This window comes from Solea solea, chromosome 5 (genome assembly GCF_958295425.1).
Source record: "Solea solea chromosome 5, fSolSol10.1, whole genome shotgun sequence".
Lineage (NCBI taxonomy): Eukaryota > Metazoa > Chordata > Actinopteri > Pleuronectiformes > Soleidae > Solea > Solea solea.
In genome coordinates this window covers 3178057-3195943 of record NC_081138.1, presented here as the reverse complement: position 1 = coordinate 3195943, position 17887 = coordinate 3178057, and the positions used below count along the sequence as shown (strand labels likewise).

Sequence of the window (17887 nt, the reverse complement as noted above, 5' to 3'; positions counted from 1 at the left end):
TAAAAGAGACTGCGGTCTGGGCAGCGACTGTGCACCAAAACATCACAAAATAACTTTGATCACACACCTGGTCTCTGAGTCCAGGACTGAGAGTAACAGAGAGGTGTTAGAGAAAAGAATGGAAACTAGTATTTCCTGAAAGAAGGAAACACTGAGTTTCTCTAGAGCTGGATGCAAACACTTCGATAAAACAATAATCCTAATATAATTTGAGTGGAGCTACTCTACGCTGCACTGGTACCACCAGATGTTGCACGTCAAAGCCAACGTGTAGTTATTAAGGTAATTTCACTTCCGCTGTTGCAGGAAGCCGGCGAATCAGCGTCTTTGTCACCAGAGAGGAAAGAGTTGGAAAAAACGCTTGTACATAGTTTCCATTTTTTTGGCCTGTTTTTGGACATTGAGACAAAAATGTTATTATAAATGTGTGTTATCCTGTTCACATTTCAAATTTAACTTACTCACAGGACATATTCTGGCCCTTTTATGGTTAAAATAAACAAAGACGGACATTTTGAGGGTTAGGTGTTAAAGAGTTAACCGCTGAATTACCTGATTTTCAACAACACATACTGTGCTTGGATACTGCATGACAAATAGACAAATGAACACATTAGCCAAAACAACAGGACGACTGTGACTCTGCTGCCATCATATAAAAATGCCAACAGCACTGATTGGAGGTGATCTTACACTAACAGGATAATTAGCAATATCCACAATTAGGTCAGTTGCCACAGGCAGTTTCCTGACACAAACCAGTCAAAGCCTCATACAGATTTGAGCAATATTACAATTACACTGTGTGACATGGATCTAATAAAGTTGGCTAAGACATCAAGTATGAATAACTAGAGAGAGTGATGATGATCGTAATTGAATTGTAGGCTACTATACAAGTTAAGAAAGAAAAATACACTCATTCATTCATTCATCGTCTACTGCAGTCCATCACAGGACAAAGTAAACAACCATTCACTCTCACATTTACACCTACGGTCAATTGAGAGAGTGCACTTAACCTCCAGTTAACCATGTGTTTGGACTGTGGGAGGAAACTGAAGTACCCAGAGAAAACCCATGCACACACACGGAGAACACGCAGACTCCATGCAGAAAGGCCCCACGTTCAGACTGGCTCGTGAACCGGGGTCTTTTTGCTGCAAGGCAACAGTGCTAGCCACTCGCCCGCCGCGTGGGCCTGAAGCTGGTCATGTGTGGGGGAAAAAAAAGACCAACTTGGGATGCCAATTTTAAAAAGGGGCTTCGATGTGTGAGGAGTTTAAAGCACAAATGAAAGTTTTGTATTCATGGTATATGGTCATAGGGGATTTTATGTTTAGAATTAAATTTTAGGAGCCATGACTAAAGAAATAATGCTCATCTTTTTCCTAGATTAGCCCAAAATCATACAATGCAATGATTTCCTTTGACCCTTAACCTTCAATAAATAATAATGTTATTTTTGGTACAGGTGACACTGTCAATCTAAACCTAGCAGTTAGCTGCTAAGTTTTTGGAAGTATAATGTAAGCTTCTTCCTAGTGTCTTTATCAGCATTCCTGCTGGTAACATTGCATTGTGGCAGTTTGTGACACAGGGGGGAAAAAAAAAAATAATCTAATAGCTTATGCCTTGGTGACTCACTCAGACAGGCTTTTAGTTAGGTGAGGGGTGATGGCACATATCTCTCCTCACTCTCTTAGGTCCACACTGCTTCAGCAAACTCGTATCTCACTTCTGTGTCCCTCCAGTTGCAGCCTTTCAGGAACGACGACACTGGAACCTGAGCTGATCTACACTCTTTACGGCTGACTAATGTCATACTCTTTGTTACGGCTGGAGCGGGGGACTTCTCTCAGACTGCAGGATCAAGTAAACTGCCATTGAAGAATAATTAGCCTATATTTGTTTATAGAATGATTAAATATATCACTACAGACAGTAAGAGTAAACATTGATCAGGGAAAAATGAAACTCAGGGAGGGACAATTACGGAGAGGAGGTGAGGAGAGAGGGCAGAGAAACAAAAGACAGAGACAACAAACGCAGTCTATGAAAGCCAGATTATCCAAATCATGCAAAATTCATGCCTTAATCGTATCATGCTATCAAATTGCATCTTCCAAATGTAATTCATGTACAAAATACATACATTGAAAGTTATCAGTAATGGCAATATTAGGCTAAAGTATGTCTGTAGTTTTATTTATTTGACTTTAATGTTTCTTATATTCAAGTTTAAGATTCAATGACAAACACACAAAAGAAAAACCTCCCTAAAACCAGAACTTCCCCTTTGCAAATTCTGAAAAGCTTTGTAGGATTAGGCAAATTAAAGCAAAAACAAAATGAGTAAACTACAGCACAGTTTGAAGCAGAGTGATCGTGTCGTGCTTTGATGTTACAGTTTGATGTCATAAATTAATAAAGAGGAGAGAGAGAACTTCAGTTTCCACAAAGACTCACATTCATGAGCTATTATAACATTATAATATATTATATGATAACATTATAACATATTTCTCGACCCTGGCCGTCTTGTCTTTCTTCTCTGAATCCAAATATTCTTGTTTGTGAGCAGCAAGTTCATTCAAAAGCTAAAGGATGGACATTTCCTGGGGAGTAGGTTGTGACCCAAGGAAGAAGTAATTACATTTTGGTGGTGATTCAGATACAGATTCAGGATCTTTTTTGTTAATCTTGCAAGAGTTGGAAGTGTTATCGACACTGTGGGGAAACTGAGCTTCCTTGGCACAGGTTTGCACTCTATTAGTGCTTTCTATAGTTTGTGAATGAAGCCGTACAGCATTGGAAGCAGCTGCTGTATCTGTATTTGACAAGTCAGCAACAATGAGCCCTGCAGACTCCATCCCGACAGTGCCCGAACCAATTTAAAGTTTTACTGCTGGACAAGGAACTATTGTGCAGGAGCTAAATTTAGACTCTGATTGCCCTGCTTGGACAAAAAAAAGGAAAAGAGAAAGGGTTCCCAGGATTCTTGAAAGATTATTGAACCCCCGTAAGACGGCAGGCAAAATGCCTACTTAGTTCCTGAGGTTCCTTTAATGAGCTTTTGTTCAGGACGGGATCAAAAGAGTCTCATTTAAATGTTGTATCACTCATCCAGGAGAAAACAGTGTGGCCACATCATCATGAGGGAATTATTAAAACTTATTCAACACTTGCTAATACTAATGGACAGTGGGATGTTGTGGTCTCATAAACAATGTTAACTTTATGACAGGAAGAGGAAAATATCTTTAAAGTTTTAAGGAGCGAGTTAGCCTTCACACATCACTGCGGTCCTCTGCCTCAACACCCCACACCTACACATGAAACCATGCCTACATGTGAAAATGTAAAAACAGAGGAGTGGGTCTAAGTGCTAGGGGCAAGAGGTGAAATGGGAAGTGAGCCTTGGTCTCTCTGCATGCAAATACTGTGTGTGTGCAGGAGTGAGGCTGCTTGTTTCGAAAGTACCTTGACCCTGCTGACGGCCTCCTGTGCCTGCATCATGCGTATGTTCTTGGAGGGGTTCCTCTCAGACAGCAGCTGAGTGGAGCCCAAGTAGTTAGCAGCAAAGATAATTCCATCAATCAGGTCTTCTGGCTCACAGGGTCCTGGGACTGGGCCAGAGAAGATGGTGATTAGTGGGACAGAACGTGGTAAGACTCAGAATCGGCTGTGCGAGGAGAGAGGGCACTGTAATCACTGCAGTCAACATGCTGTGTGGAGAAATAGAGCCAAATGCTGTTGCTCTAGAGACGGTGATAAGAGTCTGGCTGGGACTGACGAGTGAGATGGCCACTGGCTGTGAGCTAATGGAGGTTCAGCAGTGTTGGGAATCTGTACTGAGATTAATCTGCATCTGTGATATTAAGATGTGGACTCTCAGACAGCCACTAAGGAGGCAGACAGGCAACTCAGCCCCTCACACATCATTAGGCCCAGAATCTGCCTGCAGGCAGGAAACGAGCACTGGAGGACTCGTATATGTGATGTGACAGCATGATGGCCGAGCAATACTTTTCCATGCAATGACAGCATTTGTTTTCATCGCTCAACAGGTGAGCAGCCAATTCACTTACCATCGACAAAGCTGGGGAACGATGCAACCTTCTTCGTTGGCTGCAAGACAAAACCAGAATGTTACACATTTTTCTTCAATATTAGTATCGCAAAGGTTCAGGGAATATCAAACTGCATTGCTGTTAAAATGTTTTGTGAAAAATGTATGTGTTTATTTTAGTTTTAGGTCCACAATGACCTATGAATTTTAAAACCACAATTAATTACTTTTCAGTTCACAATTATGAGCAAAACTCACAGTATCACCCAGTCCTAGTTATAGTGAATAAATCTCAGAAGGGCCAAACAAACCATTTGTAATATTATACGTATATTACACAAGTAATATCCTCTCTTTACTGAGAAAGGAAAGGTTTTTATTCATTTGCAAACATTTATTGTGAGTTTTTTGTGATCTTCAAAAAGGCTGAACCTCTCATTGAGAGGTCGAATTATCAATCTGTTATTTCTGGTCGGGTGTTAATGACAAAACATTGACCTCAATAACATTTTGTGGCATGGAGTCAGTGAACAGACTCATACAAGCACATTTTGTACGTGCTGTGCGCTATTATTTTGTAGCTTAGCGACAACACAACCTTTCTACTACAACATGGCTCTATCTTGCCATCACTGGCATTAAAATTGCTTTCAGGTTTAATGCTGTTCAACTCGACTGCTGAGCTGCAACAATATCACCCACCACCTGGTTTAAAAGATACATTTACTACACTCAGTCACGTATTGTGTGAACAGAAGACTGTTCAACTCTTGATCCCTGTAAAACAAGTCCCTTTGGTGCTTTTACTGAGAATATGCATCATACATATTCAGACTTTTCTTATTTTTTCTTACAGCGATGCATTGCCCTCAAATACACACATTTACATCTGGGTCCTTTTACTGCTGCAGGAAACAGGTGCCTGCCATGCACTTTGCTCAAGGGCACAGGGATGAAGCTATAGGAGCCACATAGTGAGCTAAGAATTGCAAAACATTCATGAGATTCAAACACCGGCGCTACTGAAACCTGCTCACGATACAGCCACAGTCTTCTCCACTCAAGGACAAAGTAAAATGGGCGGGGCCTGTTTGGGAAGCACCCACCGCAGATGTCTCAGTGAAAAACTGCTCTCATAAAACTGCAGGCAGACACGCTACTAAATTACCACAGCGCTATAACGCTGTGAGCGGCGGACATGAGCTGCCGTTGTAATTACACAATTACTCACTTACACACACACGTGTACGCACACAGGCATGACACATAAACAACACCACCCCCTGTCCACTATAAATGCAAACGACCGCACAACACATCTGAAGGGTGATGAGGGAACATCCAGCGGCGTCTTACCTCAGGTACATTGTTGTTCTCCAGGGGAACATTGAGGTCGGAGCGCTGCTGCTTTCTGGGCTGCTCTGCACCGTTGCTCACCTGCCAGATGAACACAGAGGAACAGGTGTGAGGTGGATAAGAGAATAAAACGGAACAACATGTGGCACGACATTTCTGCTCTGTTCCTGTGGAGGGTTGGAATTAGCCACAGAGGGCTCGGGACGTTGGAAAGGTCAAGAAGGTGTACAAGGGAGTCCAAAACCCTCTGGGTTAATAATTATAAATGAGGTTAATACATTTACTACAGAGCCACACAGTGGTGTAGTGGTTAGCACTCTCGCCTTGCAGCGAGAAGACCCGGGTTCGGGCCCCGGTTGGAACAAGGGCCTTTCTGCATGGAGTTTGCATGTTCTCCCTGTGTGTGCGTGGGTTCTCTCCGGGTACTCCGGCTTCCTCCCACAGTCCAAAAACATGCAATGTGGGGATAGGTAAAATTGGACACTCCAAATTGACCATAGGAGTGAGTGTGAGAGTGAATGGTTGTTTGTCTCTATCTGTGTGTGGCCCTGCGATGGACTGGCGAACTGTCCAGGGTGTACCCCGCCTATCGCCCGATGTAGCTGAGATTGGCACAGCACCCCCCGCGACCCTCTGGCAGAGGATAAAGCGGTAGATGATGACTGACTGACTGACATTTACTACAACCCAGGTGGTTAAGGATGGGCTATTCACTGGGGATTATCAAACGAATATTCAACTCTACAGGGAGCAATTTGTGTGTTTTAAAAGGGTTTAAGCATGACCATGCTATATCAAAAGCACTTTCATTATTTAAAAAGACAATACCACAGGGTTTTCTCTGACTTTGGTTCTATTTTTTTTTTTCCTGCAGCTTTAAGTTTTGTTTTTCACTTGTCCTTCAGCAGGCGTCGCCCTTCCGTCTAATCTCTCCTCACATATATTAACATAGACGGCACATCCAGCACGCAGTCACATGGATAATGGGTATCCAGTTTGGAGTACACAACTCCCCCCCATTAGTATTCCGTCGTATTACCACCTGGAATTAAATCCTCCTGCGAACAAAACCTCCACCTCCGTCTTGGTGTGGCAGTAAAAAGTGAAATTTCCGAGAAGAAGCCACGCCACTGTGCATGTAAAATGAATCACCACGAACATGACATTTGCCCGTTCCTTTGCAAAAAGAAAAGAGATCAAAACTGCGGCGCTGCTCAGTAGTCACGCCGTTGCCCAACTCTGCTGTGCAAACCGCCATTAAATTAGCGAGATTGCCGCTGTTGTTCGGTGGGACGGATGGAATGCTTAAGTGTGAATCATGTCAAACCTTATAAATGACTCCATCTGTAAAATTCAACGTTAAAGACTGAACGTGAAGAGCGTTGTTATTATTATAATAATAATAATAAAAAAAAAGCATCTATTTTAACATCCATGAGTGAATAAACCAGTCGGATAAATGCAGTACAGATAAACTGAAATAATATGACTAATATACTACGTTGTATTTCCTTTCTCATCTCAGTTTCTCCAGCTGTGAAGCCACTGATATTGATTGTCTGACAGATGAGCAACAATCTCAAGGACTAATCTTAATATCTTCACTCAGATTTACTGCAGACGGACAGACGGATGTACTGATATCTAGAAATGACACTATACACTATATAGAGCATGGCCTCTAAACGCACAAGCGCCAACGTGTAATTAAACACTGACTTACTGACGTAGCACCTTTAAAAATAATATTACAGTACTGTGCTTTCCTCACACAATGCATCACACAGCAGACACTCTTTTTCTAACATTATCTTGCGGCGCCATACTGTGAAGCGAAGCTGTTTTATAGATTTGTCGTGTCCTGGTTCATACAAGGGTCACGTTGAAGTGCAGCACTGCACAAAAGAACATTCCACTGACGGCAGAGCGCGGGAAGCGTCTTAGCGGCCGACTGTAGGGAACGTGGATCTGTGGCGCACTGTACATCGTTTAATCCAGTTCCACTGCCTGACCCAGTTCTGCGATACAAATGAGGCGTACGCGGTGAATGTACGAGCACATGTGCCCACTGAGGAGCAGGTGTGTATCACCAGGATGCCCACAGGAGACTATTCCTGTTCTCCTTTTTACCATCTGAGTGTTCGACTCAAACACACGCTGAGCTCCCCCATCTTCTATCTGTGTGTGTGTGTGTGTGTGTGTGTGTGTGTGTGTGTGTGTGTGTATGTGTGCATTCATCCAGGGCTATGAGAGAGGGAGAAAGATGAGGAGCAGGGCATTTCAAGGTAATATAGCAGAGGAAAGGAGCTCCAGCAATTCTCTGGACATCATTAAGTAACATGTCACCTGTAACTCATCACAAAAAAAGCTCCTTATACATTTCCCCGTGCCGTCAATCTCTGTTTTACAGCTTTAAAATAGCCTCGTTATACAGGACATTTTCTGCAGAGACTCTGACCATAATAACATTGTTCTGTTGCCGTTACGTTCTTGTGTTCCTCTGATTTATCTCAGAGGCCTCTCATCGGCTACAATTGGCAATTTGGTATCGAATTGGATTTGGAATTGGAAAACTTTATTCTCATTACATGTGGCACATAATGAGATTGCAGGTGCTAGGTAGTTGTGCTCTTAAAAAGCAAAAACAACTGGATATAAAAACGTATCAGGACACAGCAACAGCACCAGGCAACAAATAGCACAGCTTAATAAAAACAAGAAATAAAAAAATAACCAAACAAAATATAATAACAGCACAACCTGACACGACCAAGAACCATCTTATGTATTCATCGTATTCAAGTCGCACCAGAATTAAACTGCATTAGCCTTGAGTTTGACCCTTTAAGAGAGAATGAGAAATTACCATTTCTTGACTTAACCACATGAAGTAAACATGAGCTCTATGTGCTTTGTTTGCCAAACTGGGGTTAAGGTATAATAATGATCAATTTATGCCAGGTTATAGCAGAGCTACAGTACAGTATACTAATATTTACCTTTGTGCAACTTTTTTTTTTTTTCATTTTTGAATACTCATTGTTGTAGAAATATTACCATGCAGCAAAAAGACCCAGGTTCGCGACCCTGTCGGAACAAGGGTCTTTCTGCATTTTTTTAAATCGTCTTTAAAAACCTACTATTATTCCATTGTGTTTAACACAGGTTGAGTTTTTAAATGTTTTATGTTTTTATGCTTTCTATTTTTGCTGTTTTTATTTTGTTACTTGACGTCATTCTGTACAGCACGTTGGTCAACCTCGGTTGTATTTAAATGTGCGCTATAATATATATATAATATATATATAATATTTGAGTTGAGTTGACCCGCCTTTTGCCCTTTGTCAGCGACCTTCATACAGAGGTTAAAGCGGTACAATGCGAAAACAGAGACATGTTTCTGTTCTGTAAGTTTCTGAAATGATTTTTGATGATAAAACCATATCAAGAAAAGTGTAAAAAGATGAAATCATCTGTTTTCAGTGTATTGAAAATGTTTCCAATCATTTTAACAATTTCACTTTCCAATCTTGTGACAAAGTGAACATAAGAATGTAAACACGGTCACTTCTAATTACACTAATGCTGTCAAAGCATTGTGATTAATTCCAAATGTTAAATGTTAAAAAATGAATGCAATTAACAAAGCTATGTTTTGTATTCTCTGTGGCAGCTGACCTTTGACCAAGATTATCATCATATCCTTCAAAGAAGAAGATGAAGACGCCACAATGTGCCTCCACTTAAACCAGACTATGAAGGAATGAGACGGTTTTAGGGTGAATAACAAAACATGCAAGCAGGAAACCCCTATTGTATTTCGCTCTCTGTTCAGTCTTATCTCATCTTAACAGATCTTGTCTTGTCTTATCTCATCTTTGTGACACGCAAGTATGATCCCAGCATAAGTGAAATTATTGCACAACAATATGAATGCTCTGCTTTAGGAACAGCTCACCTGCTCTTGTGTCCATCGCTGCCTGTCCTCTGGTGAACGTGGATGTGCCTTGATGTTCCTCTGCAGCTCGGGGTTGTTGTGGTGCATGGAGGGCAGATTTAGAGACTTGGGTCTGCTGTCGTGCCGGTGGTGAGCTGGTGGGTAGGAGGCCGGGTCGGGCTTGGCGTGAGCGTAGTTACTCGGCGCGGGGTCGAGCGCCAGCTCCTCTGGGCTTTGATCTGTGCTGCTGCTGAGACTCCCCATGCTCATACTCATCTTTATCTCAGCAACTATTTGGTCAATGTCCTCCTCTGCCTCCTCCCCCGTCTCCCCCTCTACCACCACCACCTTTCGGCTGCGGTACGGAGACACGCGCACTGAGTTCCCATTGTCCTCTGGGGCATAGTAGTCTCCAGTGTAGGCCCTCCCATGTCTCTCGTCCTCCTCACCTTCCTCATCTTCCTCCCCGTGAGGGCAATAGTCCTCACTCTCTGCCGCCTCCTCCTCCTCCTCTTCACCGTGGTTGTGCAGGGTGTCTTGGAGGGGGGGTGGATGGTGGTGGTGATGATGGTGATGGTCCAGAATGGGTTCTGGTCTTCCGTTGTATATCTGCTCATCTGGATCCTGCTCCACCACCTCACAGCGAACCTCCCCCTCTCCCTCACCCCAGTCCTCCACCCTGTGCCTCTCCCGCCCCACCCACTGCTCCTGCCCGACCTGGCCCTCCTCTCTCCACTCCTCCCTCTCATTCTCATCACTCTCTCTCCACTCTTCTCTCACCTCTTCTTCTCTCCACTCTTCTCTCACCCCTTCCTCCTCTTCTTCTCTCCACTCTTCCCTCACTGCCCGGTCTCCCTCCTCGTCCTCCACCCATTCTTCCTCCCTTACCTCTCCCTCACCCTCTTCCTCCTCAGCCCAGCCTTCCACAGCCTCCTGACATTCATCAGTGTGGGGTTCGGCTGGTTGCATGGTGCCCGGGCAGTCCCCCTGACTGTGGCCCTGGCTGTGGCTGCAGTCTCCCTGGCTGCTGCAATCCATGCCTTCCATGTAGCTGTCATCCTCTGGGCAGTAGCGGATGTAGTAAGTCAAACCTTCGTCCTCCTCTGCCAGTCCTGATCACAAACACACATGTTTCTGAATATCTGTGGCAAGAAATGCTGTATACTTCCCATCAGTATGTTTGTATCACTACATCGTTCCTTTAAATGAAAATTGTTTCACATTTGAAGCAGAGGTTTACTACAAAAGTAAATACGTTCTATCAGGTATGCAAAGGCTAATATAGTTCTCTGAAATGAGTGTTCCATTTGTTACTATCTGCAGACTCATCATTAGACATCACTTATTCTTAAACATTAATCACAAGTGGACAGCACTAAGCACAGGTCTGAACACACGCACTGCATCCTAAACGCATCTTTAGATCCAAACGCAAAAAACACATCCAGCGGGGGTTTACTTTAACGAAGTCTTGGGTCTCACAAGAAACACAAATTGCTTCACTGTACTACACACACACACACACACACACACACACACACACACAAACCCTGCCCTGGTACTGGCTATAAGATCAAGGCAGTGATAGCGTTATTTTAGACAATAATCATGGCAGAGTCTGCAAAAAAGAAGCAGAGAAAACAGTTGTCCGAGAAAGCGAGGAAGAGGAAATGAGTGTCTGACCGAGCGAGGGGCCACACACACGAGTAAACATCAGACCACTAAGAATTTAACAGCACAGAAGAAGTCTGAAAAAGTGACCAGACTTGCAAAGTGAAATGAGATTAATGGCTACAATCGCATTTCATGTTACAGCAGCGTAAGTAGTGCTTTGATTCACACAGTTCTCTCTCTCTATCTGTCACTTGCCTTAATATCCTCAGACACAGATGAACTCACTTACACACAAACACACACTGTCACAACCGTGACTTAATTTTGTCCTCGCAAATGGACCTGACGTCCGTGTGTGTCAGTATACAGAGCAGGTAAGTGAGATATGATCTCAAGTGAGCAAAAGAGGGCATCGAGGGTGCACGTTAATGCTGACTTAGACTGATTATATTTGATGCAATCGGTTAATGGCAAACAACTATGTAAGACCAAGAGCCACAGTTTTCAATATCATTTTTATGTGGGGCTTGAAAACGCGTCGATATCTGATGACTTTGATTGATCCAATGCTTCAGTTTTTGTTCTTTGGAATATTTTCATGTTTTTAAACACCTGCAGTGTGTGACATTGTGACATCCTCATCCGTTTCTGCAGCGCTCTGTCTTCAGTACAACTGACAAAATGTAAAACCATTAAGACAAGACAATAAACCTGGTGAAATGTGATACGAGCAAGGCAGCTGTGCAAGAGCATCGTCATTGTGCACATGCTGAACAGTAGTTGAGAAGTACTTTTAGTAATCACTACTCCTTAATGCTAACGTCAGGGATGGCACAGTCACTGTTTTGCTGCTAACAAGTAAATATTCTCTCAACGTCAATAATGACTCACCATCATCATAGTCTTCCTCATCGTCTGAGGTGTTGTTGATATAGTCAGAGCTGGAGTCATCGTCCAGGCTGTCAGCGCCACCGTGGAAGTGATCTTGTTCACACTTGTGCTCCGGCGTGGAGGGCGTCGCCGGCCGCTGACCCGGCAGCTCTGCGTCGGCCTGGTTACCGCACCGCTGACCCGGCAGCTCTGCGTCGGCCTGGTTACCGCACCGCTTGACATCAACGTCTGTGGTGATCTCCACGTCTGAATGACTGTGACCCACGTCTTGAGACTTTGTAGAGGAATATTGTGCCTTACAGGTGCGAGGGTGGGGTTTCAGATCATGTGGCTCTTTGGGGTAGCGAACCGGGCGTTGCCGAGGAGGGAGGGGTTTCAGGTCACATGGCTCTGTAGGATGAGTGGTGGGACAGGACACGGGGCCTGGAGCAGCCATACTGTTACCCCCACTGGTCCCTGGCCTCTTCCTGTGAGCCATGATTGGCAGCTTACAGGCCATGCATTTTCACTCGATTGATCCTGTGAAACAGAGACGGGACAAAGCGTTAGGGAACCATCAAATACATTTGTTAATCCAGCCATCACAGTGCATTCACAAGAGAAACAGACTACAATAAAATAGGATGAAATACAATAAAATGCTTCAGGTTAGAGCCATAAAGCCTTCAAGGTTGTCAGTATAAAAAGTGTAACTGTGTGTTTCGAGCAGACTGGCATCAAACATTACCTTCCCTTTATCCCTTAGTCTTTTTCGACAATTTGCAAACAACTGCAACCTTTTTCAGTTCACGCCAAACCGATCTATTACTGCGATTGTGCACTAAACTTTCGGCACATTTTAAGGAACGCATTGTGCCTTCTTTGCACAACCTTGCTTCAAATACACAAAAGTGTGGCAATGAATTGCACTGATTCAAATTTAGAACAATTGACGACGAGAGTAGAGTCTTTCAAAGCCCACCTCCTTCACAAAAGCCCAGAGGAACACTGCATCACACACACAAAAAAAATCAATAGTTAAATCAAGGTCATCTCCATAAGGGTGCTGCACATTCCCACTGACACCATTGGGTTGGCAGTTCAATCAAGACTTTTAATGATTATTCAGTAGCTTGCTGAGTAAGAATGGTTGACCGGGGAAACAATGAAGACTACTGTCTTACAAGAGTGGCATAAGGAGACGAAGATGGCGAGCAGACACTGAAATGTTTCTGTGGGAAGCAAGGAGACAGTGTGATGAAACTCATGGAAATAAGCTGTTGATTTCAACATCTTTAGTTTTAAAGATTCAGCAAGTAAACTGTCAAAAAGTAAACGTCAGTCTCCTCAATCACAATTTTGTTTAACAAAAACAATTATGTTTAAAAGGCCTATGAGTAAGAAATTCATGACTTAAAGTCATAAAATAGCCATGGTATGTCATCAGAGATCAGAAAAACATGAAATGAAAACCTGCTTCACTCATAGTAATGTTACAGCCAGAATATTCACAAGATAAATTGTTTGGTTTGGTGGTTTAGTTTGTTTCACCACCACCTGTCCAATAACACAGCTTCTACCACTTCAACGCATGATTTGCCAGCAGAGTTAACATAACGACCTGCACCTTTTGGTTGGAAGTGCCAGACGTGTCTCAAAAAAAGCCCCACTACCCCCCTCAAAAACTTCTCAACCAGAGGAAAAGAAAAACAAGGGTCTAGATAATTCTCTCCCTCTCTTTCATACATATTTCTGATGTATATGCTATTACAAATGTCTGCCTGTTGCCTACATGTGAAAATGAACCTAATAAGTTACAAATAATAATAAAAAATAAAACAGAGAAGACAGTACACATGTGTATAAACCCAGTATAACGACAGCTAAAAGTGCAGCTACTTAATGCTGTGCTCCGGAAAGTCAGGAAACCACGCTCGACAAAGTTTTAAAATGAGATTGCAGTCACTGTTTTAAATGTAAAGGTCATGATTGTACTTTACATAATGCCCTTTAACAGATATGATATGATATGCAGAACAAAAACAAGAGGACTGGGATTGGACCATCAATTATTATAGACACCAGGAAAGTTTGCTAGATAGATGATATAGTCAATGTATAGTCTTCAAAATAAACAGGGGAAAATAAAACAGTAAAATACTAAAATCCACTGCCTTTGTAATGTGTAATGCACCAATTTCTTCCCAAAAGGCACCTTGTCATCCATTGTGTCCCCATTGCTGCTCTGTTGTGCCACCCAGTTGCTATGAACAACTGTCCCAGAGGAATCTTCGCCACTGCTTTCCCTCGTTTTACTTCCCCATTATTACATTTTCCATCTCCAGTGATTACACTGGCTAATTAGCTCTACGAACATGGCACATTCTCCTATATCACACACACACACAGACACAGGTTTGGGCAGCTATTTTGTCTTATAACCCTACATTAACCTCTATTTATTTGGACTGACTAACCCGAACCTTAACTCGATCCAAATGCTCCATAAAATAACAGTGTTTATACAAGAAGAACTAATAAAAGAAGTAATAAAAATGTAAACACACACAGTCAGGGGACTAGTACATGCCCTGGGCTGACTGGTTCTAAACAACACTATTATTACCAATAACACAGATACACAGACACGCATGTTCAATACAAATTGTGAAATTCACCAACATCTTTCCTCAACTATCTCTCTTACCTCAGGTCCTGAGCTCGGCTGTAGTATACAATAGAGCTGTGATGTGCTGTAACAACGGCCTCATCCTCCGCCCTTCAATCCCTCCCTCCCGTCCCTCTCTTTGCTCTTCCCTTCCCCCACCAGCTGCCACACACCATGTGCCTTCCTGACTCCACCCTCCCTTTTTCCTCCACATTATATCCCAGCATCTCCCCGCGGCGCACCAGCCCCTCCTCATCTAATTCTCTACAACTGCGGGTGTGGATTTGGTAACTATGGGTAACTGCATCCCGGTGGGATCTGATACCCTCTGACCTCGTCTTTGTTGACCTTCTCGATTCACAAGCCCTCATTTTCTACAACAATGATTCCTGGCCACGTTCGTGAACCACATCATGTTTAGTTTTTAATGCAACTCCCATGTAAATTTGAAAATCTGTGTTGCGAGTCAGGTGGCTTTTCCCAAACCTGCTTTGTCTGGCAGTTGTTTAAGATCATTCTGCACCACATTTGCATGTATTTGTCCATGAATTGTTATGCCATCCTAGCATGACACACACCAGTGCAGCATAAATAAAGGGTTTACAACAACTATAACTGTGCTTACACACTGATGATATATCTGCACATTTATGTTCTTTTTAATTTATTGACAAATGTGTCCATCGTCCACATTTTTACTCTTTGGCTTTGTCATAGTTTTATTGTATGACTTGTTTATTTGTGTTGTTTTTATACTTTCACCAGTATTTTATTGTGTGTTTTATTGTTTGTTCTATTTTTCTATTGTTCTTTCTATTTATCTCTGACGTACAGCACTTTGTTTCTGCTGTATTAATTTTAACCGAGTGAGAATAATCACGTGATTCAATACACAAACACATTTCTTGTAATACATGAATAAGAAGATACAAATACACAGGTTTCCTGATTTGATTTGTATAATTTAGAGATATTTCAGTTTGCAAAACAATTTGGTTTGATGAGAGACTGAGGTACTGTATACAATTAGGATTTAAAAATATTAATGTTTACATAAAAAATGGACCCCATAGTAATAACATTTAATTTAATATGATAACATACGGTGACAATGGAGGACACAAACAAACTAAACTGTCCTCTTGACCAGACAGTCATAACATTTAAGCATCCAAACTCTAACAGCTTGCAATCTTAAGGAGGAATCAGCTTATATTACAATTACTATTTACTATAATGTTGCCAATCCACACCTATTCACACCACATTCATCACTTTATTTTTGCCCTTCCGCCCTAATATTAAAAGATTTATTTCCAGATTTTATGAATCATTATGAGATCTTTCACATTAAGACCCAAATGATTCAGAATTTCAACCCAGCCCGGCATGCAAACATTACAAATACACTATTTATGCCTTTACATTAAAACATGTTTTATCACCAATGATAGCCAGTGACACAAAAGCCATCTCCCAAATAATGCTCTGAAATGAAGGCACCGATTTAGACTGAACCTCCATCACTAAAAGGCTTGAGACACACACTCGTGCACACACTGGCAGCACATCAGCCTGTCTGCAGTATCCCAATTGTCTGTTTTAAGCTACAGCTCGGGACCAATTGTACAGGACTGTCTCCATGGACATACCTATTCATGTCTGCCACAATACACGTCGGCTACAGTAAACCTAAAGCTTCTAATTACCCACAGACACTTGCACTATTTGCCAGATACATCTATTTAAATGTGTGAATGTGTGAATGTGTGAGTGTGTGTCCTGAGGAACAGCTGAGGAGACGACTGAGGGTGAGACAAGCAGTCCAAAAACAGCAGATGGCTCGGTCAGAGTACGGGCCCAGGGAATACTAATGTCTCTGTGGAAGGGAAGACGAGACTGATGACAGCAGCAAAGAACCCTGAAGATAGAGGAGTATCAGTCAAACTCTAACAGCAATTCCTAGAAGACCGAAATAAGTACGTCCATCGATCTCTTGGGGTGTGGGAAATAATGACCAAAATCACGGAGGCCACCAACCCTCAGATATGTGGAGATAAAGCGGTAAAAAGGTGACCTAACAATGACAAATGTGTGAAACATGTGCTTTTTAATTCCCCCCAGAAAAAACTATTTTCCTTGTGGAGCGGTGGAATAATTAATTAATTTTATCATTCATCAGCTTTTAAATGAACAGCACCACAACGAGGAAAAAATGAACGTCGCTGTTCAGATTAATCATCACAGGCGGAGTTTAAGTCGGAGTAAATGAAGAAAAATAAATAATTCAGATGGTAATTTACGCATTTGAAAACAAAAATGCTCAGTTGCTATCGAGCGGTATGTCACTTCTACTGAGTAAGACGTTTTGCATATGTGGCTTATTGTGATTAATATCAGTATTGTGTGCGATTCATTTGAACTACATCTCCCAACTTCACCAATGTCGCGCACACCTTTTTATTCTGGACTAGTTTTTTCACGGATGAATTAGTTTCACTTTAAAAGTGATACTATAATTTTGTGCTAAGTCAAACTGCTGCTGCTCTGAATTCTAATGTCTCTGCTCTTGGCTCATTTTTCACAATGAAAATGAAAAAAATTGAGACCTGTCTGCTGGATTTAAAGCACAGGCATGAATTGTGGAATATGGATGATTTCTGTGAGGTCCCAGAGAGAGAGAGTGAGAATGAAGAGATAGACTTCTCCATTCCATTTCTTTGGAAAATAAAGAACTGACTACCTGCTGCTACTGAGGAAATTGCTGTTTCCGTTGAAGCATGCCGTCTGCTCTCTCACACACATCCACAGAGAACACTGTTGTTGTTCTTACAACATACATCCGTGAACTCCGTTAAACCACATTTAAAGTGTTTGGTTACGTTTATGATGCTTAATATTTATGCAAATCAGGGATGAGGCGATACAAAATTCAGTATCAATATCAGTTTGATACTGGCCAAAATCACTGGATCAGGTATTGGAAAAACATCAATTAAATACATAACGCAACACAGGCTGTTAAGAGAGACACGTGCAAAGATCATGTGGTCTATGTGGACTTCTTTTCACATAATCTGACTGTATCGGACTGATATTCAAGGCTATGATATTGGTTTCAGTATTGGCCATGAAAAGTGGAATCAAGCCATCACTATCAATATTATAAAATGAAGCAACAAGTTAATAACCCCCGTTACACAGCTCACCATCAAGCAACACAATCGGTTACCTTTTATCTCCTCTGTCTGGAAGTGTGAAATACTTTAAAATCAACATTAAAGCGATTTTTGCCCTACAAATAAAACTGAATTGGACAGCGTCTGATACGGAAAGATGTATGGCGTTATTTACTTTTACATTTAAATCG

At 42.1% G+C, this 17887-nt stretch overlaps 1 protein-coding gene across 4 annotated transcripts in view; it reads right to left on the bottom strand.

The window, feature by feature from the left end:
- The window catches only part of apba2b (amyloid beta (A4) precursor protein-binding, family A, member 2b), a 69801-nt gene that overhangs the window by 19861 nt on the left and 32053 nt on the right, over positions 1-17887 (bottom strand). For 2 of the 4 annotated variants that reach the window (XM_058630098.1, XM_058630100.1), the window contains exons 2-6: positions 11871-12389; positions 9387-10477; positions 5429-5509; positions 4092-4131; positions 3484-3629 (exon numbers count right to left, since the gene is read on the bottom strand). In XM_058630098.1, coding sequence (XP_058486081.1) covers positions 3484-3629; positions 4092-4131; positions 5429-5509; positions 9387-10477; positions 11871-12369 — 1857 coding nt within the window. In that variant the 5' untranslated portion in view covers positions 12370-12389. Of the gene's footprint in view, positions 1-3483; positions 3630-4091; positions 4132-5428; positions 5510-9386; positions 10478-11870; positions 12390-14556; positions 14626-17887 lie in introns of those variants that run through there. The other 2 variants (XM_058630102.1, XM_058630099.1) reach the window with 2 other exon arrangements.